At 31.8% G+C, this 25,621-nt stretch overlaps 1 protein-coding gene across 1 annotated transcript in view; it reads right to left on the bottom strand.

Moving 5' to 3' along the window:
* Window positions 1-25,621, bottom strand: part of LOC107453137 (projectin protein bent) — a 307,623-nt gene that overhangs the window by 241,180 nt on the left and 40,822 nt on the right. Inside the window, exons 3-10 of the mRNA XM_087164780.1 lie at window positions 14,233-14,389; window positions 12,293-12,434; window positions 9,792-9,921; window positions 7,478-7,662; window positions 5,838-5,853; window positions 3,318-3,528; window positions 893-983; window positions 539-750 (exon numbers count right to left, since the gene is read on the bottom strand). Coding sequence (XP_087020906.1) covers window positions 539-750; window positions 893-983; window positions 3,318-3,528; window positions 5,838-5,853; window positions 7,478-7,662; window positions 9,792-9,921; window positions 12,293-12,434; window positions 14,233-14,389 — 1,144 coding nt within the window. The remainder of the gene's footprint in view (window positions 1-538; window positions 751-892; window positions 984-3,317; window positions 3,529-5,837; window positions 5,854-7,477; window positions 7,663-9,791; window positions 9,922-12,292; window positions 12,435-14,232; window positions 14,390-25,621) is intronic.

Raw genomic sequence — 25,621 nt, 5'->3', positions numbered from 1 at the left:
TCAAGAAAATCGTCAAAACGTTAAACCATCAATTAAGGAGCCTATTTGAAGGAAATTTTCGACAATAATTTCTAGACAATGTAAAATTTACCTAAAAGTGAGATAATTTACATAATAAATCGAACAATTACAAAGGCGCTCAAACTTGATATTTACAACAGAAAAGCGCCCCCAGCGGCGTACGACGGCTATCGGTTTTCCTACCATTCTCAGTCCTGGTATGTAATACCAAGTTTATAATTACTGCATCACAATGGCTACGTATTTTTCAAATCAGTCTTGCTTTATCCATCCGCATACACGCTAAATTTCAAAAATATATACTTTATTAAAGGTGTTTAAAGACTTACTAATAAAATTGATCGAGTATAATTTCAATATACACAAGATTACCTTAGAAAATAATTCCCAATAAATATACATTGGTTGCAATATTAAACAATTTGAAGGAAGTTGCTTTAATTTTCCGAGTTGATAGCATTCTAGATTCGTCTTTTCGTTTTATCTGCAATAATCATGCCAAGTCTGGTGTACTTACTCTGATTTCAAGTGCAACTTTGTACTCATTGCCACGTAGTTCAACGATTGAGCTTTTGAAGCGAATCGATTCTTGTACAACTTTGTTTCCCTGGTACCACGTGACCTTAAGGGCTGATTTGGATTTCACATGGCATTCCATTAGAATAAGTTTCCCATTCTCTTTTGGAATGATTTTTGGTTTCTGCGTAAAGGAAGGGCCTTCTTCGGCACCTACAATTTGATACAAGTAGATTTTTTAGTAAATACACACAAGAATTAATACTACTATGAATCAGATTTCGTGCGAACAAAGCTGTTACACAATGATAAAAGGAAATTATCACTTTATTATATGCGTTAATCGATGACTTACCCTGAAGATTCAGAACGATGTTTGCATTGCTGTCTCCGAGCTCGTTCACGGCATTACACTTGTAGGTCCCTCCATCCTCTGGTGATGGATCCTAAAATGTTTGAATTTATTTTTTGAAATAACATGAATTACATACAGGATTCAGTACAGGGATTACAAACGGGAGGAATCGTACGAATCGAGAATTGCTGATCAACCTATAGCAGCACCTCAAAAGATACCTTCCAATTATTTGTGCTGTTCGTGCGCATATGAGGAGGTACTTTTAATTAACACTAGATTTCCCAAAAAGGTCATTTTGACTGCATTTTAATTTCAATTAGAAAAAAAATGATGTATATAATGACACAATTTCTTAGAATATTGTGACTTTTTGTACAACACATAATTTTTTTACTGTTAATATTTACTAATAACTTGTTATATAACTGCAAGTAATGTAAAAAAATATTAAAAATTCATTTTGACTGCTTTTGGGCAATATAGGTACATACTAAGTTTCAGTCTTTCTAGTGTTTAACTACCTCATTTAATGTCTTATAATGTAACGTCTTGCAAGTTTTGTCGAAGTCTGCATTCAGATCGGCCCAGGAATAGATTATTTCCGGTGATTTAATAATTTGATGACCCAATGGGATACCTGCAAGTGACGTAGAGTGGGTATCTCGATCCTGATTGGTTGTTGAAACGTGGTATTTGTTTACGCTTGCAGCTTCTCTTTCCATTCTATTTAGAGTCAGCCAAGACCGTCAAGAATCAATTCTTTTAAGTAACTCATTCTATATTCTTACAAAAAGATTCGTTCATAAAGAGTTCGATTCTTCCATTATATATTGCAAACTAATTATGCATAGAAGCTGCCGTGTACACAAAACAAAAATGTATCACCGTTACAATAAAATACATGAATAAAAAATCTTCTTCCACTGAAGCAGGGGTTTCGTCAGTCACGGGGTCGGAACCACTGTATTGACCATGTTCGAGTGATTATCTGCTTATTACGAGGTAGGATTAAGTATAAGACGTATACGTGAAAGAATTATAATTCGTTGAGCGATACGGAGTTGTATTTAATAAACTTCACGTTGATTAACATTCTGACTTATGTGGAGAAACTTAACTCGCGTCGTCTGGGTGACGGTTCTGTGGTTTCCGTGACCGAGGGTCCGTCGGAACTCCGGATTCTACATTTTAGAACATATTTAGTTCTGAATTTGCTATCTCGAAAACTTGTCATCTCGAAAATTTTTTATAGTCCCTTCATCTTTGACACATTGAGAATATGCTGTATATTGAGAGTACATTTTGCACTACAAACTTACGAAATAGAAAGTTTTCCGCTTGAAAAAAAGAACATAGATTGTAAGCTTCTGCATAGAATCCCGCACGTTTACTTACGCGTGCTCTGCGCATGATCTGTAGAGAAATGTTTTGGTAGTAACTACTATGCGCAAAACATACCTACGTAAACAAGTTGGATGCTACTTTAAAGAGATAATGATATTAAATAAAACCTATAGTAAAAACAGTTTAGTCATATTCTATTAAGAGTTAAAATTATTCAAAACTTTTTACGTTTGCAATATACTAATACAAAATAAATTTTATTTTATTTTAGTTAAAACATCATAAGACAAGTGAAGCGTAGCATATGGTCTCTAACTCGTTTACAGTCTCTGGCTAAATCATTAGACGCAATGCTTAAGATTTTATGTAAAATCTTAATTATACAGGGGATACTCTACAGCATAATGGTTTTTACGAGGCTGAAACCTGTTTAAACTTGTTTATGTTCGTGTATCAATTGGTTAACTTAAAATATATACGTTAAAAATATATACAAATGGGAAGTATATAAAAAATCTCCCAAATAAAAACCTATAACGTGTATGTTTAACTATAAAAGTATTGCCGATAAACTCGTGTAAAACATGCAATTATTAAAACATTACAGTGCGGCGAATGATTTAGTCTAATTATTATACTATACTAAAATAATATCTGGTATAATAACTATTCTATATTTATATAATATATCGTTATATTTACCCAATCGTCGAATTAATATTATCTATCATCTAATTTAACAAATTGATACAGTAACGTAAACAAGAGCAATCAGTCGGATAAAAGCAATAAAGCTGTATAATAGTATAACCTGATAATTAAGATTTTCCATAGAATCTTATAGTGCGTCTAGTAATTTGGCCAGACTGTATATCAAACATATATAACGAATTCTAATAAAAGTTTACCTTTTTTTTAATGTAAATTATAAAGAATTAGAGTACAAAGAACTCATATTATAATTATTATTGTACTCAGAAAAACAAAATGAGTTTTTTTTTTTTTAAAAACTTTTTTCTGATATAATCTTTCCTGATTATTTGATAACATAAGAGAAATTGTTAAATATTCAACGTACGAGTATTTCCAGTGACAACAGGTAGGTGTCTTTTGAGAGTTCCTTCTTCTTAATTTTGTGTCGAGGTCCTTCTTTCACTTCAGTGGTTCCAAGAAACCAGCAGATCTTTGGGAATGGGTGAGCCTCCAGCTGCACTTCCAGCACCAGAGATTCACCTTCGTGTTTGATGGCTGGCTTCTTAGGGAATCGAGGAGCTTTTCCTCCTGGTATCCTGTGGACAAAAAGAAGATCTCCCTGTCAATAAAAACTAGCCCCCAAAGCAATTAATACAGTGAAACCTCCCAGAAAAACCACCTCCATGTAGTGGCAGCCTCTCTTTACCACCGCTTTTAAGACTCTTCGTGTTGAAGAAAACATTTAGGAGAGACCGTTGAAATCTCTCCCAGCAACCGGGCAAACATGTGCACTAAATGCGATAAAGGTCAATATGAAAAACTATCAAAACAAAACAAATAAGTAGATTAACCGCTTTCCTGATTATCCCGAGTTAACTAGGGTATGTATATATTGCAAATAGTTATCATCACGAGATAACTCGGGTATGTATGTATTGCAAATATTTATCATCACGAGATAACTCGGGTATGTATATATTGCAAATATCTATCATCACGAGATAACTCGGGTATGTATATATTGCAAATATTTATCATCACGAGATAACTCGGGTATGTATATATTGCAAATATTTATCATCACGAGATAACTCGGGTATGTATATATTGCAAATAGTTATCATCACGAGATAACTCGGGTATGTATATATTGCAAATATTTATCATCACGAGATAACTAGGGTATGTATATATTGCAAATATTTATCATCCCGAGAATACTCGGGCGTTGCAGAATTTGTCTGTACTTTTTGTTTTATCACGTTTTTACTCGGTAGGAAGCAAAAAACACAAGTCGGAAGTTTGCCAAGGTTTATTTGGAAGTTTTGCTATTGGATTGTGGAACTGCACACGTGTTTTGTGCGATTGTATGTACGATGGTTGCTGAATTTACATAGCAATAAGAGTTAAAAAAAATTGTGTATTCCTTCACTGACGTTTGAAAGCTACCATTTTGTATTGTCCCTTGTTTTAAGAACTATCAAACAAAAACTAATATTTAACTTTTTTCATTTGCTCGGGATAGTAAACTGATTTTAAAATAAAGGTTCTTTACACAAAAAAAGAAATTAAATTTTTAACTTAAAACTTGTACATTTTGTTTTGTTTTAGTTTCTTGTATTTAGTAATAAAATAAAAAATTAAATTTATTTTTTGCTTTTTTTTTTTCAAAATGGGAAGTGGTTTCAATAAGGGAAGTGGTTAAAATGTATTTGAAATATTTGTTTGATGATCTAATTTAGAGAGCTCTTTTTAATGATACAATGTTACAGACAAAGTGCATTGATGGCAAAGTGTAAAGCAGGGCTTGAAAAAACTCAGAAATTTTACCCGTCCCTGAGGACGGCTTGTCCATCAATGTACCCGTCCTCCTTTGAAACTAACCCGTCACTTCTAAATTAATAAAAATATAATTTTCTCTTATTTATTACAAAAGTTTATATAAATTGCACAATGAATTAGTAGTTACTAGGATTACAAATACTAGGATTACATTATACAGTAATAAGAGAAATACTAGGTTACTAATAGCAAAACCTAGTAATTATTTTATGAAATAATTTATTTCTTTTATGAAATAATTTAAATGACAAAGGTCAAGTTATCTGGAATGTCAATTTATCCGAAGGTACTGCGTTTTTCAAATGAATCGAATATGACGTTTGTCAGTTCCACAATCAAGCCAATGATTTACAGAGGTTTCTGCACAGAAATCTGAAAGAGGTTTACCATTTAGGTAGATGTTCATAATTGCAACATTACGAGAAAATGGCCGTCCGCGCGGACGTCGGATTCGAGAAATTCGTTGTCCGTGGGGAATTTTTGACCGCCGAGGACGGGCGGTTTTTCGAGCCCTGGTGTAAAGACATTGCCATCAATGTTTTATTTCTGGTGTTGAAAGTTAAATTAGAAGAAAAAGTTATTTTAGAAAAACCTCTTCATCTTTCAAAGGTAATTAATTTTTATGATATAAAATTAAATGCAAATTTAAATAAAAAAAAACATATTTGTTTATTTATTTAAAATATCTTTATCATTTATATTTGGTAAAATTGTTTTTGCACAGAATTATATCAGTTGGGATCATTTTTATAGACTCTAAATTTTATTCATCTATCCGTCTTTTCATGACGTGAACAGAAGTGGCATTTCCGCATCAAGAAAATGATACTGGCTAAAATTCATTTACCTTTCATAACAATTTTGAAGTCAATGACCTTTAAGGGACCGGAACGGAGAGTGGTCGGCTTCCGAGAGGTTTCACTGCCCTTTCTAATTTTTATCGTTGATTTAATTCATTCACTTCTCAAGATTTACGCATCAAATTTAGTTCTTCATTTCAATAAATCTTTTAGTTATATATTTTGTTTCAGCAAAATAGAGAATGATGATTGATTAAACTTACTTTTTGCTTGCATCACCTGAAAAAGAGAGAGAAAAAAAAAAGTTAGCACAATATACAAACAAAATATCAAGAAGTCAGAATGGTATATCATAAACAAAAACTATACAAGGTGCACATATTGGAATACAATCAGATAAAAACTTCAGCCAATTACGTCTATTTAAAGAAACTATATTACGGGATATTAACCCTTGTTTAATGGTATAAAGGACCATTCACACTGTTATAATATTGTAAATTACGATCGGGGGAAAGTCCAGGCGGGTAAATGTTATGACAATCTTGGTATTTACTTCCTTTGAGTTTTATTAAAATTATGCCCCACATGCAGGAAGTTATTATAACAGCAATATATAAAAAATATTGACACTGAAAAGTTGCATTTTACTTAATTTATTAGAGTTACAACAATTATCAGTGTAAATGGTTGGCTACTTGCTGTAATTATCTTCAAAGAAAATATTGCACTTGTACACTACTTAGTTTAATTATTGGATTTGCAAGATCTAAAAAAATAACTGCAACTTAAAAGCTGAAGTTTCAATATTTATTACACTTGTAGTTTTTCAATAAGGGATTTAATAAACAGTAATGCAAAATTTTACATTATTACGAAGTGAATCTTTAATTCTGTCACATAATAAGTTAAATTGCAATAATATAAAATTTCTCATAAGGGATTACAACTTAGGAATTACAAATTATAGTGTGCAAACTTAATATTTTGTAAAATCACTAATTTCTTGAAATCATTATTCATAAAAAGAATTAAATAACTGCAATAAAATATTTGACGACCGATAATTAAATACGCAGATATTAAAAACGTAAAAATTTACGTTAATTTACTTTCACGTATAACAATTAAGACAAATTTATTTTTTTCTTTAATTTTTAATTGAATCGTATTAATTTTTGTAGCTAAATCATTTAAATTACTTTAAACAACAATCTGCAGGAACTGATGGCCTTATTAGAAAATTTTATATATATGTTACTATGAAGGACTGAAATCGGGAGAATGTCGGCTTTCGCGAGTGAATGTCAACAATCACATAGTCGCTTTGGTAAATATCCGAAATATTTGATATTAATTTATTCGTCGATATTATTATATTTATTCGTATTTTAATATCTGTTGAGGACAGATTAGAAACATCAGTGTTCTGAGTACCGGTTAAATCCATACCGAGCAGTGGCACTTGACCCTTAAAAAAAATATTGACGTAGGGCAAAGCGAGCAAATATATACCGGGTAGTTTTACCGTAGAGACTATATGATTATAAACATTGTCCGAAGGAAGCCAACAACTACGAACCTCGGTCATTCACAGTAACGTACTCATGCATTCTTCCATTCTTCTATAGCTAAGCCAACTTAAAAACTTTTGGTGGTTATATTCTAATTTTTATGCAATTTTGAGACTTCTAGATGATTTATCCTTATTTCAGAAGATATTTTAATATTTATATTAAATATTAATATTTATATTAAATATTAATATTTATATTAAATATTAATATTTATATTAAATATTATATTAATATTATTTATATTAAATATTAATTTAATATTAATATTAAATATTTTTTTTTTAAATATTATTGCATATCTCAAAAAGTCAGTCGGAGATGATTACCTTCGAAATTCAAATTGATGGTCGCTGATCCGTCCCCGACCGTATTTTTCGCCACCACTTTATACTCTCCACCGTCTTCTGAGCCTACTTGAGCAATTTCCAATTTAGCCGTGTAACCTGCTGCCGACGTGAGCAGAGAATATTTATACCGGCCTCCATCATTTATTGGTTTCCCATTTTGGAACCTATAATATACAAATTGAAAATAAATATAAAATTTGGTATTTTTATTTGACACAAATCAGCATACATATTATATCAGTCTTTTTTTGATTTAACTGTGGTAATGGAGGAAGGTAAAAAAAAACTGATGATTTCTAAAAGAAAATATTGCTTGTAAAAGTTTTAAAGTGGTTATTATTCATCAAGTTATATATAAAGGGATTATTATTCATTAAGTCATATTTATCAGTTTTCATTCGTATACTAATATTAAGTACTTTGATATCAACTGCAAAAACTATTGTATTACTTTTACGTTGTTAAAAATAAAATTCTTAATACTTAGGAAAATAGTGCTAAATACCAACAGCAAAAAATTTTATTTTATATGAAATTCTAAATATCGAAGTAATCTTGCTCAGGTAATCCGAGACAAATTTCTTGTGTATTTCATCTGACAAAAAATATATTTTCTAAAAAAAAATATGCATTTAAAAAAAATTTCCTTGATGTCGCATTATTAAATCTGTGCCCGTAATGTAAGAAAAAGAGAGGATGATTTAGAGTGACTGGCCAGAGCAAAATTTTAAGGATTAATGGAAGTTGTTGTTGTTGTTTCTAATGCCACCTGCCACACTAACAAGCCAGCTTGGCAAAACCAATCAAATTTAAGGCAGATTGTGCGTTTCTTGTTTTTCAGTGGCTTAATTTATGGCCAATCATTCGTCTTCAGCCATACACACGTCACACCCGTTTATAGGACAGACCCATTCATACATCCATTCATTTATTCACAAATCGAAATTTTTGACCTGGATCAGAGAACGATCGATCTCTAATTCAGTACCCCCAGAGGTATTGATTTGTTATGGGAACATGGAGGACTTTGCGACTCGACAGATTTAAAGTGCATCAGTCACCATTTACTACACGGGGAGTCTTCGGCTGGCAAGGTTTGAACCCACGAAGACTCGGACATAGGTCCAGCGCCCTACCGACCAGGCTATCCCGGCCCAGGATTAATGGAAGACCGACATCAAGCAAAAGAACGGGAAGGGAGGGCATGAAGAAGCAAACATGATGTTTTTGTGTGCCAAAGGTAAAAAGAGCCTATTGTAGCTCTCGACAATACCAACCTTCATCTAGCAAAAGGTACTTCTAGACTGAAATGAGTTAGCACGTTTTATATTCTAGTGAATGGATGCTTAATAATCGTAATGGTAGTTACACCACACTACTCCCTCACAGAATTATATCAAGGATAGACTTCGATGAACAAATACCACTAGTTATCGTATTTGTGAAAGACCGAGAGAGCTGTGCTAAGTCCACCGGATTTTGAGCCCTTGCGGTGAGAGCTGTATTAAGTTCACCGAATTTTGAACCTTGGTCGTGAGAGTTGCATTAAGTTCATGGTTGTGTGCGTGGTCGCTCCTCTCTTGCTATTAGTAATAGAGAATATACAGGATCTCTTTGTGTGTAAATGAGACTGAGATGCAACAGCGAGAGGAGTAGGATGACTCTGTTGCAAATAGCGAGTCAACTGTTGAATGTGGACCATTCATCGATGTAGGCGAGGTCATATTACGTCCTCAGGTAACGCCTCCTATAGCTAGAAGTCTCCACACGGTTTTTTTTTATAGGTAGTCCGATCGGACAAATGTGAAAGTAAACCAGTTTATGAAAGAGCTGTTTAGTAAAATCTATTAAAAACTAGGAAATGGTAGCAAATATATGTTTAAAAATTTGTTTAATTTATGAATATGATTGGTTTGTCTTATTTACTTGCCAACCACTACATTTTCAAATATATATGAAAAATTTCTCTCAATTTCTTTTACAATAGAACATGGGTTCACTTTTTAAAGAGGCTTTATGATGCAGGAAGTGATGCCTTAGATCACCAATGCCAACCTATTAAAAGTCACCTCTAAATTGAATCGAGTTAGCATATCTTATACACTAGTAAATCGATGTTCAATAATCGTAGTAGTAGTTACGTTCCACCTATAAATATCATTAAATAGCTCTACATTAAAATTAATTCTAACTCTCATAATAACTCCACATAACTCTACAAATTTTAAGAAAAGTATTCTTAAATAAATTATTGAATATATGTATAGTAATTTCTATTCTGTTGTCAACTTACCATTGTAGTGTAGGCTTAGGATCGGCTGTGAGATTGCATTCGAATATGATACTCTTGAAATCTGGACTTTGTTTGATAAGTGGTTTTCCTGTAAATGTTGGTTTCCCTTCTTCCTCCTCATCTTCTTCAGCTAGTTTTAAGAAAAAACAATTGACACTTTATATCGACGATATTACTCAACATTCAATTTTTCATCGTTAAATAAGAATTCCGAAAAACCAATTATTTAAAATGCCTTTTTAGAAAATTATGTAAAAAGGAATTAAATATCAATATATTTATATCGATATATATATGCATAGATATAAATTTATATCGATATATATTTATTGTAATGCCACAATAGGCATTGCATATTTCCTAGCTTTTAAAATTTCTTTTATTTCCTAAACTTTTTAATCAAGATGTTATTAAATGAAATCAATTATTAAATGTTTATTAAAATTTACAAAAAAAGAAATATTATATAAAGAAATATTACAAACGAATAAAATATTTTGTTCTTTTCTTATCGATCTATGTAATGGATAACTTTTTATTCCAATACTAATGTAGACTCCTTAATTCACTGTCGCGCCTGACGAAAACAAAAATCTATTAATTTTCTTACAAATATGTTTCAGCAGTTACATGGTTGTTATACTACATATCACAGTCTTGTTGGCGATTCGTGATCACCAAAGTATTTTCAAACCTAATATTGATTATAAGAAAGTTGACTTTATTTTTTACTATAGTATCTAATAAATGAATTACCAACCTCGGATCTCTTCCCATGCTCCTAACTGTCCATTGGGAACGATTCATTCATTTTCAATTTCCAATTTTTGGAGACTTGGGGTGCCCTTTCGGACATCCCAGTCCCAACCGTTTAATACAAATCTTAATTGTCCTTCTCTACGTAAGAGAATGTTTTTCTTGATCCCTTTAAGGGTTTTTTCTTTAATTTCATATTTTGAATGGTGGCCATTTTCAATACTTCATAAATGAATTTTTCATAAACGATATTATTCATTTCTCTGAGATAATTATCGTTATATTACATCCAAATTAAGGTGTTTTTGTAACGGCCAAAAGTCAAGCATGATGCCTGAACTATCAGTAATTAATTTAAAATGGTCACCGCCACTACATTTATATTGATATACATGATCAATTATTTTTATTTCTCTATGAAGAAGCAGACAATACCTCTCATTCTCTATGTTCACATTTTCAGTACAAGTCTCAAAACGTAAAAGAAAAATGAATAGTATTTCGGATTCGCGTATTGACAACGTCTATTTCCGAAAAGTTAACTTCCATTTCCCCCTTAATATCACTCCAATACGCCTCAATCTTAAGATTTCTGAAATATTTTCAATTTCTGCAGTGAAAAGTGCAGGACAGAAAAATTCCTAAATTCCCATTGAAATGTAAGCAAGCTTAAAATACCAAGCATAGAAAATACCAAGTATGGGGGAAAATTGCAGTAGTGATTCCTTGAACAATAAATGACCCCTTTAACTTCGAGTCACTTTTTTAAAGTAAAAAAGAAAGAATCCCAAAACATGCGTGATGAAGTGTCTAAAGAAAAGGAGTAATAAAATGAATTTCTTAAAAACTACGTTTTTCAAGAAGGTTAAAAAGAGGAAAATGGTTCTATTTTATATCCTTTGTAAATTAAATACCCGAATTAAATTTACGCGATGTGGAAATTTTACTCTGCCACAGTTTTGGCAAATCTTTTTTTTTCTCCACTCCCATATCTTCCAAATTTTTACTGAGGGCAAGTTATGCTGAAGCCATAGAAATGGAGGGGAAGAAGTGTGGAGAGGTGGGAAATCACGTAACCTTGAAGCGGCTATTCAGTTCACAAAGATTGTATCCAGAACCAAGAAAAAATCTTTGGGGGTGTCGAATCGAGAATGAGTGGGGTGATAAGAGTTTTTCAATATATTATAGAGCCTAACGTTTTCATTTAAAACTGAAAGCATAAAATTACATTTCGTAGTTTTTGATTAACATTTTTATTTAATTTATTAGCCCTTTTTTTTTACTTTTGTGTCTGTGTGTGCTTTTAAGAAACAACTTTAACATATATTGATACCAAGCATAGAATTTCAGATGAAATTTGAGCAGCTAGCTAATCGAAAAGAATACAAAATAGTAATTGTGGATAAATTCTATTTGTAGCGATCTAAAAATGGTTGAAAATTGTATTTTCATCAGGCACTGATCTCCAATGGAGGTTTGAGTATCCTAGCTAGACGGAAAGTAAGAGATATTTTCACTGTCGATACATTTATTCTGGTGATACTATAGCAAACAAAATTCTACTTTTAGTTGTCAGGAAAGGATTAAAACTAGCGTAGTCATCATGTTTTGCAGTTGTAGTAGGGTTTTAAGTGATCCGAGTGAATTGAAGAGTATTCGACATATTATTGGTAACATTCTATCATCCCAAACACGAAAACGAGCTGTGAAAAAAGAAGCGATAAATAAGTAAGTAATAAACTCACTATCGAAGTTGAGGTTGATGGTCGCGCTGCTTTCTCCCAAATTGTTCTTCGCCGTGACTTTGTACTTTCCCCCATCTTCCTCATCAACATCTTCGATGACTAAAGCACAGTGATAAGAATTTCCTTTCCTTTCACATTTAATCTACGGGAGAAAACACGTGATCAAATTTAAGTATGTTTTCAATAAATTTATCAACCTGCTCCTGCTTTTAAAAAAAAAAATCTCAAAAGTCACAAAAAGGTCCATGCTTATTTATTCATTTATTTTTGTTTTCCTTTAAAGAGTCAAACATTGGATGGAACAGTCGAATTCAAATGAATGTGCCGAAATCATACTTCAAGCAAAGTCGAATTCAAATTTAACAGTCAAAATTAGATTTAAAGCAATTGGAAAATGCCTTTTTCATGCATTTACTCGCATACTGCCTTAAAACGGACTAATATTCTGCCAAATGAGGATTTAACATCCGTGAATGACAGAAATCAAGAGAATGTCGACTTTCACCGGTGAATGTCAATAATCGCATAGTCGCTTTGGTGATTGTATGAAATCTTTCTTATAGTCAATTGGATATTCATTTATTCGTTGATGTTAATATATTTATTCGATATATTAATACTTGTTGAGGATAGATTAGGAGAAACATCAGTGTAGGGAATATCGGGCAGTGGCACTTAAAAGTATATATTTTTCGAATATTTACCAAAGCGACTATGTGATTGTCAACATTCACCTAGAGATGCCAGCAACGTCCGATTTCGGTCATTCACAGTAACAAATGCAATTCTAATTCTTAAATCCCTGAATTGTTGGGAGACTTGCATAAGTAAAACTCACCCTGCCCCACACTGTTTATGTTTGTTTGCTTAGAATTGCATTTGATTGTTTTCATGGAATTTCACAGAATTATTTCCTTAATCGCAGCTCCAAATAACCGACCACAATTCTCTGTCATCTTCGATAAGGCGCGTTCGATTGCGCAATTTCTATTTACAAAATTACCCCGGTATTTCTTATTATTCTAAATTGCAAAACAACCTTAACTGGAATGCACACTCATAGTTTGAATGATGCAATAGTTCACAAGCTGTAAGTAATAGCGATTCCTCGCAATGCAATCGCGGTTACAACTCTAACTACTATGAGTTGTGCGTATCTATGATTACTAGAATTTATGATGACATTTCATCTTGCTTACTCTTGAAAATCATTGATATAACTTTAAATCAATTACATTTTGCTTTTTTCACATATTTCCAGAAACTGACGACTCATTTGACACTAACTGGAATTGTATAATTGTGAGTCAGTTGACATAAAACATCCATCGCAGTATATACATGTATCATGAACCGAATCAGATGTATCATGAATCAAATATATAGTCCCTGGGCAAATTATTAGACGCATTATAAGATTCTATGTGAAATCTGTAAACATGAGGTGATACTACACAGCTTTAATGTTTTTATGATAGACTGAAACCGGCTTGTACTTGTTTATGTTCTTGTATCCATTGGTTAACATTGTAATGCAATACGTTAAAAATAAATACAAACAAGAATTATACAAAAAAAATCTCCTGAATAAAACCCCATTACATGTAAGTTTAAATATAAAAGTATTGTATATAAACTCGTGCAAAATATTCAATTATTTAAACAATACAAAGAGCGTCAAACAATTCGGTCTCATTATTATAATATACTAATGTAATACCTGATAAATAAATATTCTATATATATATATAATATATCGTCTAATTTAATCCATTGATACACGAACGTAAGCAAGTGGAAACAATCTCGTAAAAGCTGTACAAGACTATCACCTGATAATACAGATATTACATAGAATCTTATAGAACGTCTAATAACTTGGCCAGGTATTGTATATATAATGTATTATTATTTCTTTTCTGAAATAAAAAAAATGTTACTTGGAATCTATCTTTGCTTTCGACAGGTTTATCGTCTCTAAACCAGGAGATCGTCGGTACGGGATTGGCGGCTATGACACATTCGAAATAAAGACGATCTTCATCCTCCTCCTGTCGAATGGCAGGTTTCTTCTCGAACACGGGGGCCTTTTGATCCCTGAAATTAGAAAAATACACAATAAGTTAATTTTCTGAATGGCCAAATTTTAATCAATCAATATATACATTTCATCATAACTGAAGTGGAACATTCATTATGTAAGCAACATTCAGTTCAGTTGAAATAAAAGATACAGTGAAACTTCAAGGGAAGACCACCTCAATGTAACAACCACCTCTATTTACGACCACATTTGGGAGGCACGGAATTTATTCCATAGACTTCGTGTAGAAGATAAATTTTAGGAGAAACCATAGAAACCTCTTCCAGCTACCCTGAAAACATTTGTACCCAATGCGGAAAAGGTCAAATAAGGAAACAAGAAGAAATATCAAAACAAAAAATTTAACGAAACAAATAAGTAGATTCAAATGTATTCTAAATATTTGCGTGAGGCTCTTATTTAGAGAGTTATTTTTGACGATACAGTCTCATGTTGTTGTCAGAGTGCACTAAAGTCGATGATTTACTTCTAGAGTTTAAAGTTATATTAGATTTGAAAAAATTTAAAAAAAAAAAAAAAAACAAGCATCTCAAGCAGTCTTCTCTCTGCCCTACTGACACCCGATTGACACTCGTCATTCACTGTAAAAAAATTAATGGCAATATCTAACAGCCTTTTTTTCTTCTTTTTTGTTATTTTTGACATGAATTCAAGCTCAAACTAAACATCTCAAGCCAGATAAATACATTTTCTCACAGCAATGGATAAACAGGGTGCGTAGCCAAATCTTTGAATCAAAAATAAGCACTTTTTAAAAACTTTTCAAGCACTTTACAAAAATTTTCATGCACTCAAAAAATTCATATTCAATCAATGATATTATTGAAAAACAAAAACTTTTTATAAACATTTTTAGCGTTAAAAAAAACCCAAAAAGAAACGGGCGTAAATTGAAACAATCAGTACTTTCCCACATCACTGAGTGAATTCAACTTGACCCTGAACTCAGAACAAAAGTACCCTTACCCCCTACGTCAAAAAAAGTGTTAGAAGTAAATTAAATAAACAAGAACAAAATTAAAATAAACTAAAAAGAAAAAGATTTCATAAGGATCTGACATTCTCTATCCGAATTGAAGCACTCGGGTTTCGGTTTCAAGTATGCGCAAGTCATAACGTGGGTACGTGCGTGAATGATTACGTAGCTAACTCCCCATTTTTCGTGAAATGCATGCGATCCACCAGATATCACTGAAGGGGAAAAAAATTATTCGGAAAAAAAAGCACTTTTTAAAAACGCCAACTGAAAAAAGCACCTTTAAAAGCTTTTAAAAACGAAATCCCCAAAAAAGTACCTTTAAGTACTTTTTACAAACGCTACGCACCCTGATAAATAGTTCTTTTTTAAAGCAAATGAAATAAAGAGAATTAATGAGAAACACTTAAAATTGCAAGAACATTTGAACAAATTAAAATTGCGAAATTTCCCTTGGCCCTTTAACATAGAACCATTTCAGCACGTTAAATAAACCTTCTTGTACGTCGAATTTTGAATTATTAATTCAAACACAGCATCTTATCCTCTAAAAAAATTGTGAGATAAGATAAAATTTAAATAATTAGATTTGAATTTTGCAAAAATTTTGAAAGGATGAAATGTGAAAATAGTTCTAAAATAGTCCTAATTAAAATGACGAGAAGTGAAATTTAACAGCGTTATTATTTAAATGTTTTCTAAACGTCTTTTTAAGTCACAAAATGAAACTATCATTACGCAGAATTTACCTTAAAAAAAAATTGTACAGTATCTTTCGTACAGTTAAATAAATTATTTAATATTTTTTTTGATAATAAATTAGTTACTGAAAACTTATAAAAATTTAAATCATAATTGCAATAATTTTTGAAGTCAAATAATTATTAAATACTTTTTTTGATTCGTGGTAATTTATGTAAAAAAGAATTCACTGCCGTTCCAAAAACTCTTTCACGCTCTAATGACTCAAAAACAATTAAGTAGAACCAATTTTGCACACTTCTAAAAAAATTATTAAAAAACATTCTGATGTAAAATGCTGCCGTATGTTATTTTATTCACAATTTGAAGGTTATTATTTTAACTATTCAAAAATATTCATTGTAGGAAGAAACTGTTCTAATTTTTTTTTCTTTCTTTTTTTTTGCAACTACGTACTTTTAAGGGTACACTGGACATTGAAAATGAAAATGTCCTTCAAAAATCTATTATTTAGGTATCTGAGATACTAAAAAAATTACACTTTACTAGTAAACCGTGTTTAAATCAGGATTTCTCTTCCCGAGTTATAAGGTGATAAATTAGTAAAGGTCCATACATCAATATTCTCGCTAAGTTGCTTTTGCTCGTAATGGAATTTTCTAACGCTCTCACAACTTCAAAAATTTCCTTGCACACCACTTTTTGTTTCAGTGTCATTAAAAAAAATTAGATGCTTGTGTAGAGAGTAGAAATCGACCTTACCAACCTTCGTCTATCAAAAGTTTCCTCAATCGAGTTAGCATGTCTTATATACTAGTGAACTGATTTTTAATAATTGTAGTGGTAGTTATGCCACAATACTCCCTCACCAGAATTCTATCAGGAATAAAATTTGATGCTTGGATATCACCAGTCGCCGTAAAGTTCACCAAATTACGCGCTCTTGTGAGGAGAGCTGTATTAGGTCCACCGAGTTTTGAGCATTGGTCACGAGAGCTGTACGGTTACGTGTGTGGTCTGTCCTGTAATGTTATCATCTGTCGCGTGTATGCAAAACTCTGCTTTGTGTAAATAAGACTGAGAAGCAACAGCGCGAGAAGGACAATGACGCAGTCACAAATAGCAAGTATTCAAAGTCTTATATAGAATCACAAATATCTTATCACAAATAGCAAGTCTTAGTCAAAAATAGTTCTACGTCCGCAGATCACCTATGTGGGACCAAAAGTTGGAAACGAGTTAGCATACTAGCAAATTGATATTTAATAATTGCTGTGGTAATTACACCACAATTGTCCTCATTGTATTTTCTTTTATTCTATATGCATTTGATTAACTCAATATCTTAATTTAATTTTTTAATAATTCAAAAAACATAATTGAAGAGGGTTTTTTGAAGAAAGTTTTGGTGACAAAATAAAAATTGAATGTCCAGTTGCGCTATATTTGTATACGTTTACCATAACAACTTAAATTTACTTAAATGCTTTTAAACAACGTATTTAGGTAAAAAAAAAAAATATTAAGTAAAATTAATATTCGTTTGCACGGAACTTTTTAACTACCCACAATTAAACATCAAACATTTTCCTTTAGCCTTAAAAATAATTATTTAAAAAAAAAATCGCACAAAGACTCTTATTAATGCTACGAATATTCTATTAAAATTTGAAAATGATCGAGTAAAAATTGTACTTTTTTGTTTTGACCATCCTGCACCTCCTTAAAGTATCACTTTGTTCAAATTTTGATTTACTTTTGGAGCAATAATACGTTTTTTCGGATCTTTTATAAAGGGAGTATAAATTACTTTTAATTTAAATGCATTGTTGCGAGCAATAACACGCGAGATAATGATATTATAACATTCCAGCTATAACGATTAAGGAGTGATTTTCTATATTAATAAAAAAGATTTTTAACAAATATTTAAAAAATAATATATTTTTAAAAAAAAAAAAAACTATGAGGTAAAGCCACCTGTTCGCTGCCGCTCATCAAGCCTGATGATTGCATCACAATAATTGTTGTTTCTTGGCAGAAAAATTCGAATTCTTAGTGATCGCACGTTGAGGCTTCGGCATCTCAGTCTCAACAATTGAATTTTTATCTTAAAAGAAATTCTTGATGATTGAATGATTCTCTTGATCTTTTTGAGGCAATATTTTTGTTTATTTCATTATTTCTAAGTATAGCCATATTCACTAAATAATGAATCAAATTTTTCTATACTATTTCATTTATTTTTCTGGGATAAATATCCCTTCTATTTGACAAACTCAGATGTATCTCACAGGGACAAAAAATTATACTTTTATTCTACAAAGAAACTACATCTATTATACAGCAAAGAATTTGGACTAAACTGCTATGAAATTTATCTATTAGGCATTCAGAAAAATAAAAACAAGATCTCTGCTGGAACAACAGCTGTACCATCAAAACAATTTGGGTTTTTTTATGTTAGCTCTACTACTACTCCTACTCTGGGATGATGGTGGTTCATGATCATTCCAACATTCGATTTCTGAGAAACTATGATGGAAATTTCTAATGGTTCAACAACAAACCATCAAAGCAAGTTGCTATTCTTATGTTGGACCATCATAAATCAGTCCGAATTCCTACTCTGGGATGATGGTGGTTCATGATCATTCCAACATTCGATTTCTGAGAAACTATGATGGAAATTTCTAATGGTTCAACAACAAACCATCAAAGCAAGTTGCTATTCTTATGTTGGACCATCATAAATCCGTCCGAATACCTACATTGGGTGATGGTTACTTATGTTGGTTACCATCAAAAATATAATATTTCATGGATAAAATTATTGATGGTTATGATCAGGATCAGTGGGTCCATCGATGGAAAACCATCAAAAATTTTGACATGAGTACGCTTGAATTAGTATGAATGTATCACCTGATTAAAAACTTCATTCTCTTAAGAAATATATAAATAGAAAATTACATTCGACGTGTTTAAAATGCATCAAAAATAGGCATTCAATTTCAAGACTTGCTAGACGTGAATGAATCGAAACAAAAGTGCTTTAAAATTAAAAGTTGCGAACGAAAAAGGGGAAAAGATAAGGTTGTTGTTGTTGTCGTTGGCCATTAAAGCATAGTGGGGGGGGGGGTGATTGTTCTTGTTTTCCAGTGGCGTCATCTATGGCCGAGAATTCGACTTCTGCCACACCCATGCGTCATACCCATTTATATGGTGGACCCATTCCTGCAACCATTCATTCATTCACAGATGGTTATTTTAACCAGAACCGGAGAATGATTAGTCTTCAATTCAGTACCCACAGAAATATAATTTGTTATGGAAACATGGAGGACGTTGTGACCCGACAGACCAGCCATCATTTATTACAGGGAGAGTCTTCGACCGACTGGATTCGAACTCCCGTTTTCACGGACGTGAGTCCAACGCCCTGCCAACCAAACTACCACGGCACAAAAAAATAGGTGAAAACAAAAGTAGAAAAACCAGAGGAGACGAAGGGGAGAAGGATGAAAAACAGAGCCACGGTGGTCAAGAGAGGAGCAAATCAGCGTAAAACGCATTTCCAAGTGTTATGGAGAGGAGATGAGAAACCTATGTCATTAACAAGGAAATCAGCATGCATATGAATAAAACAAGATTCCAGGGTATCAATACGAGCTGATGCGACTAGGGTGGAAATAGTTTAGCAGTGTTGAAATTGAATTTTTGTAAAAATTGCTGACATCTTCTATAATACCAAAACGGAAGAGTATATTGGCTATTTTATAAAAATTGGCAATATCCTCTTCTGTTTTGGCGTCAATGTCATTTTTAGGTCTGCTAACAAAATCAAATGCAAGTCTCTTAAAGATCCTGTTAGTTATGATCCTGTTAGTAAAGATCCTGTTAGTTATCGCTGGGGCATTTACCCTATCCTTTGACAGTGCGACTTTGGCTACATCAGACAAACGAGGCGCGTTCCAAAGTTTATACTTAAGGAACACGATAGGTATGTCCGTTATCAAGAATCGGGAGAAATTGCTGCACCTTGCTGGAATCTTGGGCATAAATTAAATTTCGACTGTGTCAAAATTATTTCCACACCAGTCGTATCAGCTCATCTTGATGCCTTGGGATCTTATTATACTCATCTGAATGCTGATTTCCTTGTTAACAACATTAGTTCCTCACCTCGTATCTATAGTGTGCGTGTAAATGCATTTAACCCTGATTTTCTCCCCTCTTGTGTGGTTCATCTCATCGTGGTTCATCTTTTTTCACTCTCGATTACTGTGGTTTTCCTAGTTTTGTTTCTGATCTTTCTTTTTGCATTTTTCGTTAACAACTTAACGTTGTTTTTATTTCAAATTACTTTTGTTTCTTCTCATTCAGGTCTGGCAAGTCTTGAAAATGGGGACTTATTTTTGCTGCGCTTGAAACATGTCGACTGTTATTTGCTATTTACATATTTTTGAAGCGAATGAAGTTTTTAACGAGGTAATGTCTTTCCGTTTCAGTTTCTTTGGGATTATTTATTTAATATTGTTGTGTATTTATTTTTCGCTGCCTAAATAATCAAGTTACCTCGATCAAACAATGTGCACATTAATTGATGGAATAAATCACTTCAAAAATCATATGGTTTAAAATATTGAGGAAATTAACATAATGTCAATCGTTTTCAATATCTGAAGAATATAATCAATTAATTAGTTGAAAGCTTGAGAGAACTTAAACGACATGAGAGCTGTTACGTAACCTAGTCAACTGTGGAAAACTCTCGATTTCACTGTTTAATCTTGTTAATGTTCAGATTAGCTGAATTATGTTCATGTTAACGACTTCCGAGCTTTATCTGTAACATATCAGGGCTAGATATAGAAGGGCTGGTTCAATGTATGCTCAATGCTGAAGCTACGATTTCCTACCTCATGACGTCACACCGAACACAGATCTCAAAAATCAGAAATAGAGGATATGAAAACTTTGCTACTTATACTTCAGTAAGAAATGGGTTGAATGTTCGACACTTTTCTGATAATAGCTGTCAAACTTTACACTGCTAACAAATTATTTCTGTTCAAAAAATATTGCATTTAAAAACATTTTAAAGTTCGAAAAATATCTCAATGGTTGTCGTCCTCGTTTTCTTATCATCTTCTAATTTTAGTTCTTAACGTTTACTGCTAAATAAATGAAAGCATACAAGAACACTTTTATAGTAACAGATTGTCCGATAATATAGTATGTAGCTATAAAAGTCTCCTTATTTCATTAATTGGGATGCCTAATTTTAATATATTTTCTTATTTATAATTGTAATAGCAATTTTGCGTATATATTATCACTAGGAAACAAAAATCTTAAATGCTAATGACTGAAAAAAATAATCTTTGAGCATAGAATAATGGAAATATTACACTAGCTCATAAATATTTAAAATTAAGACGTTATAATTAAAACGCATAAATATTTTGAATTACATTAATAAATATCTTATTAAGTTGGAAGTATTTTTAAGCATTAATAACTTTTATTTTTGAAGTTCAGGATTTTCTTTTCTATGACCTCGTACATTTTTTTCTTCTTTTCTGTTTAAAGTTACGCGACGGTATCGATTTCAATGGCGAAATTAAAAGTTCTTAAAAGTCTAAACAAAAAAAACATGAAACATAATGATTTTATTCACAGCAGGATAAATTCTTCCAGTACATTTTATAATTAAGCAAAGACTAAATGCTGGAAATCGCAGTTATTTTGCACTTAAGAGATTGCTAACATCAAAAGTAATAACGAGGAAAACAAAGCTTCTGGCTTATAAAACTATAATCAGACCAACCTTTATCTATGGATCAGAGACATGGACTCCAACCCAGAAACAAGAAAAAATACTGATTACCTGTGAAAGAAAAATTCTTAGAACTATTTTTGGACCTGTCAAAGAGGGTGATGTGTGGAGAAGGCGATACAATTTTGAAATTGCAAGACTATTTAAAGGAAAAGATATAATCAATTATGTAAAAGCAAAGAGAATTCAATGGCTAGGACACCTTGAGAGAATGGAGGCATTAAGAAGATATTCAAGGGGCAGTGCCAGGGCCAAAGGAAAAGAGGAAGGCCGGCCAAGAGATGGTTAGACGAGGTGGAAAAAGACCTTAAGACTCTAAAAGTCCGAAACTGGAAACAAAGAGCTAGCGACCGGGGACTTTTGAGAAAAATTGTTAGTGAGGCCATGGTCCAACATGGACTGTAATGCCAGGGAGTTGGTTAGTTAGTACATTTTATAATTTATTTGATATCACCTTTATATTTTCTGAAATAAAATATGGAAAATTGCGTTTTTTTATTTTGTGTTTTATAATAATTCTTGCCGGTTGCTATCGCGCAAGCAGATATTTGACTACTACTATTAAATTTTTGCAATCCGAAGAAAATCACCTCAAAATAAATTTTTTAAAAAATATTGAAAACAATGAATGTATTAAAATAAGTTTAAGAGAGAAACTAGTTACATGCGAAACAATTTATTTTTAATGCGAGAAGTTGATGCTTCGCCGCCGTGACATCACTGACTGAAAACAGAAGCTCGGAACGGCACGAGTTTCTTCAAAGGAGTGTCCTAGCAATTCTATTCTCTTTTTAGCCCTGGTGACATACACACGAATACACCTGTTCTTAATGTACTTGTACATGTACTAGTAATGAATAAACTCATATTTGTCTTTTTGTTGTAAAGAGTTGTCAAGCAATTTGCAAAAGCACCCTGCTATAGCGTTAAATAAAAAAGTTTCACCTTAAAAAAAAAGGAATATAAATTTTTAAAAGTGGACAGATTCTTTAAACGTGTTCACCGCAATGAAGTGAGGAAAGAGACTATTAAGAAAATGGAAAGCGCAATTCCAGTGAATATTTAAAGAGATGAGCAACTGAATATTTGAAGGAATGAGTGTACCTTTTCAAAATAGATTCTTTCCCTCCCGACTGCTTTTAGATTTGCAACTCAGCATTCACTCGGTAATTCGGCACAACAGAAAAACCACCTCTCCACGCATTTCAAAGAGAGAGAGAAATAAAGAAGTCCACTTTCAAAACTTACATTGTATGTTAAATTCATCATACTTCTTTACTATCGTTTGTTTATAAGAAGCCCTTTTGTTTCGCGATTTTTGATTAACATTTTCATTTTTTTCTTTTAACAATTCATTGATTAACAAATAATATAAAAGTAATATAAAAAAGCAATTTAAAGTCAATACCTACCTAGGTCAACAAGGAAAATTTTTATTTTAGTTACTTTTTATTAAAGAATTACAATTTAGTTACAATAATTACAATGGAAAATTTGAACCAGATATAGGGGGAGCAATTGAAAAAAAAAAAAAATAGCTATTATTTTACTGCATAAAAGGACACAAAAAACTTAAAAAGCATCCTATTTTTGGAGAAAAAAAATATTTAATATAAAAAATGAAGAAAAATTGTTTTAGTCGTTTAGTAATATTTTTATCAACGAAAGTATTAAGGTTATTTCAGTATACTCTCGATATCTCAAAAACCTTGGTATGCCAAAAAAATATTTTCCCCATGTCGAAGGGTTTTTTCAAAAAATCTTGCTATGATGAATTTTTTCGAATTAGAAAAATAATTTTTTCGGAAAAATCGCCAAGTAAATTTATCATAACCCAATTCTTTTCGAATTATTTCATAATTATTTTTATTAAAAATAAAATTATAATTATTTATTTAGATTTACATAGTTACTCTTATGTTTCTCGACTATTTTTTAATAGTATTTTTCTACTTTTTAGAACATATTTAGTTCTGAACTCGACATTTTTTTAGCGTCTCTTCAACTTTCGACATATTGAGAGTATACTGTATTTCTACGTAACCTTCACGAGTCGTAATGTGATACTGTTCTTAAATGTAAATGTTTGATACAATTTTGAAAGTCCTTGTTCGGAATGCTCCGTAATAACTAAGTTGGATTTTTCGTAATGACTTCTTTTAACAATGTTCTTTAAGCAATTTTGTTTATTTCTTTACTTACTTATTTGTTTTTTCGCTTATAATTTTATTTTTATAATTATTTACATATTTATTTATTGCCCATTGACAAAATGGGTCTTGGTTTAGATTTGATGGCGTCCACACACTTTTCAACTGTGTTCAAGAGTAATAGTAAACAGTGCGCATGCGTGGCTATGGCGACCGCTGCTGTTTTTATTTTTGTTTTTATTAGCAGGCATTTTTAATGTATTTACGTAATAATAATTTACAGTAATAATAATCTATATTATATAAAACGCTAATAAGTACGTATGTATGTATCAATAAAACCGATTATATCTTTTCTCGCGCTGGCAACAGTTTTCATTTTTAATTGATTGGATTCGGCGCGCAAGAGCACGTAGTGAGCAACCAGATAACAATAACCAGAGTGAGCATTATCAGGTTGTTCAATTCAGATTCATGCACTAAAAACATGACAATATTTAATTTAAACTCAATTGGGTATAATATGAAAAAAACACAACTACTTCGATTTAGTAGGAACAACATATGACGCAATGCTAAACGAATGGAATTTAGTTGTTGTTTATTTAGTTATTGTTATTAGTAGTTGTTGTTATTTGTTTTAGTTGTTGTTGTTTATTTAGTTGTATTTAGTTTCAATAACTTTTCTTTATAATGCAATAAAATCTGGCGAGCAGCTATTTAAACGATTGAACACTTCGTTTGTTTATTTGTGGCTTGAAGTTAGGCTCGCAGAAAATGCCGTTCATGGGTTAAATTTAGTAGGAACAACACAACCTGTGACGTAGGCTATATTATACCCAATTAGGAATTAATTAATTGAAGTGAGAATGCTTTAAAAGGCCGCTGTTGAATTGATATTTTTCTACTGGGAGCTACCTAAACGTCTAAAAAACGTTCAAGTGTTTGTGTTGAATGCATTGAATTTTTTTTATATTTCGCGTTTATTTATGCATTGAATTTTCACGCTTTAAAATGCAGAATATTAGTGAAGCAATATTTGATAATTTATTTTGCTTATATGTTTCTTATTTAGCTAATGTTTTGATTTTTTCACCATGTACAATCTAAATAGCTAATATACTTTTTTTAAAAGCCAATAAGAACATTGGTAGAATTCTTCTACACAAGTACAATACTATGTCTTTGATGATAATATACTATGTCTTTGATGATAATATACTATGTCTTTGATGATAATATACTATGTCTTTGATGATAATATATTATCAAAATGCGAGAAATTCGCGAATTTTGAAATTGGTTTATAGAATGCGCGAATTTCTCGCGGTAATCATTTTTTAATGCGAAAAAAGAAAAAAATATGCGAGATTCTCGCGTTCTCGCGCTGTAGTGGAAACACTGGAGGTTTAAAATTTAAACCTCGTCTATGATTTGCCGTTTATCACTTATTTATAATTCGGAACAATAATTTCAATCTACTTCTAGAGAGATACTTTGGAATAACATTCTGTCTCCAACATTGTCCCTGAAAAAAGTTACGCAAATTAAAAAC

This window comes from Parasteatoda tepidariorum, chromosome 5 (genome assembly GCF_982258835.1).
Source record: "Parasteatoda tepidariorum strain Cologne lab strain chromosome 5, Ptep-v5.0, whole genome shotgun sequence".
Classification (NCBI taxonomy): domain Eukaryota; kingdom Metazoa; phylum Arthropoda; class Arachnida; order Araneae; family Theridiidae; genus Parasteatoda; species Parasteatoda tepidariorum.
Note: the sequence above shows the minus strand (reverse complement) of the source record. Positions and strands in the feature narration are given on the sequence as shown.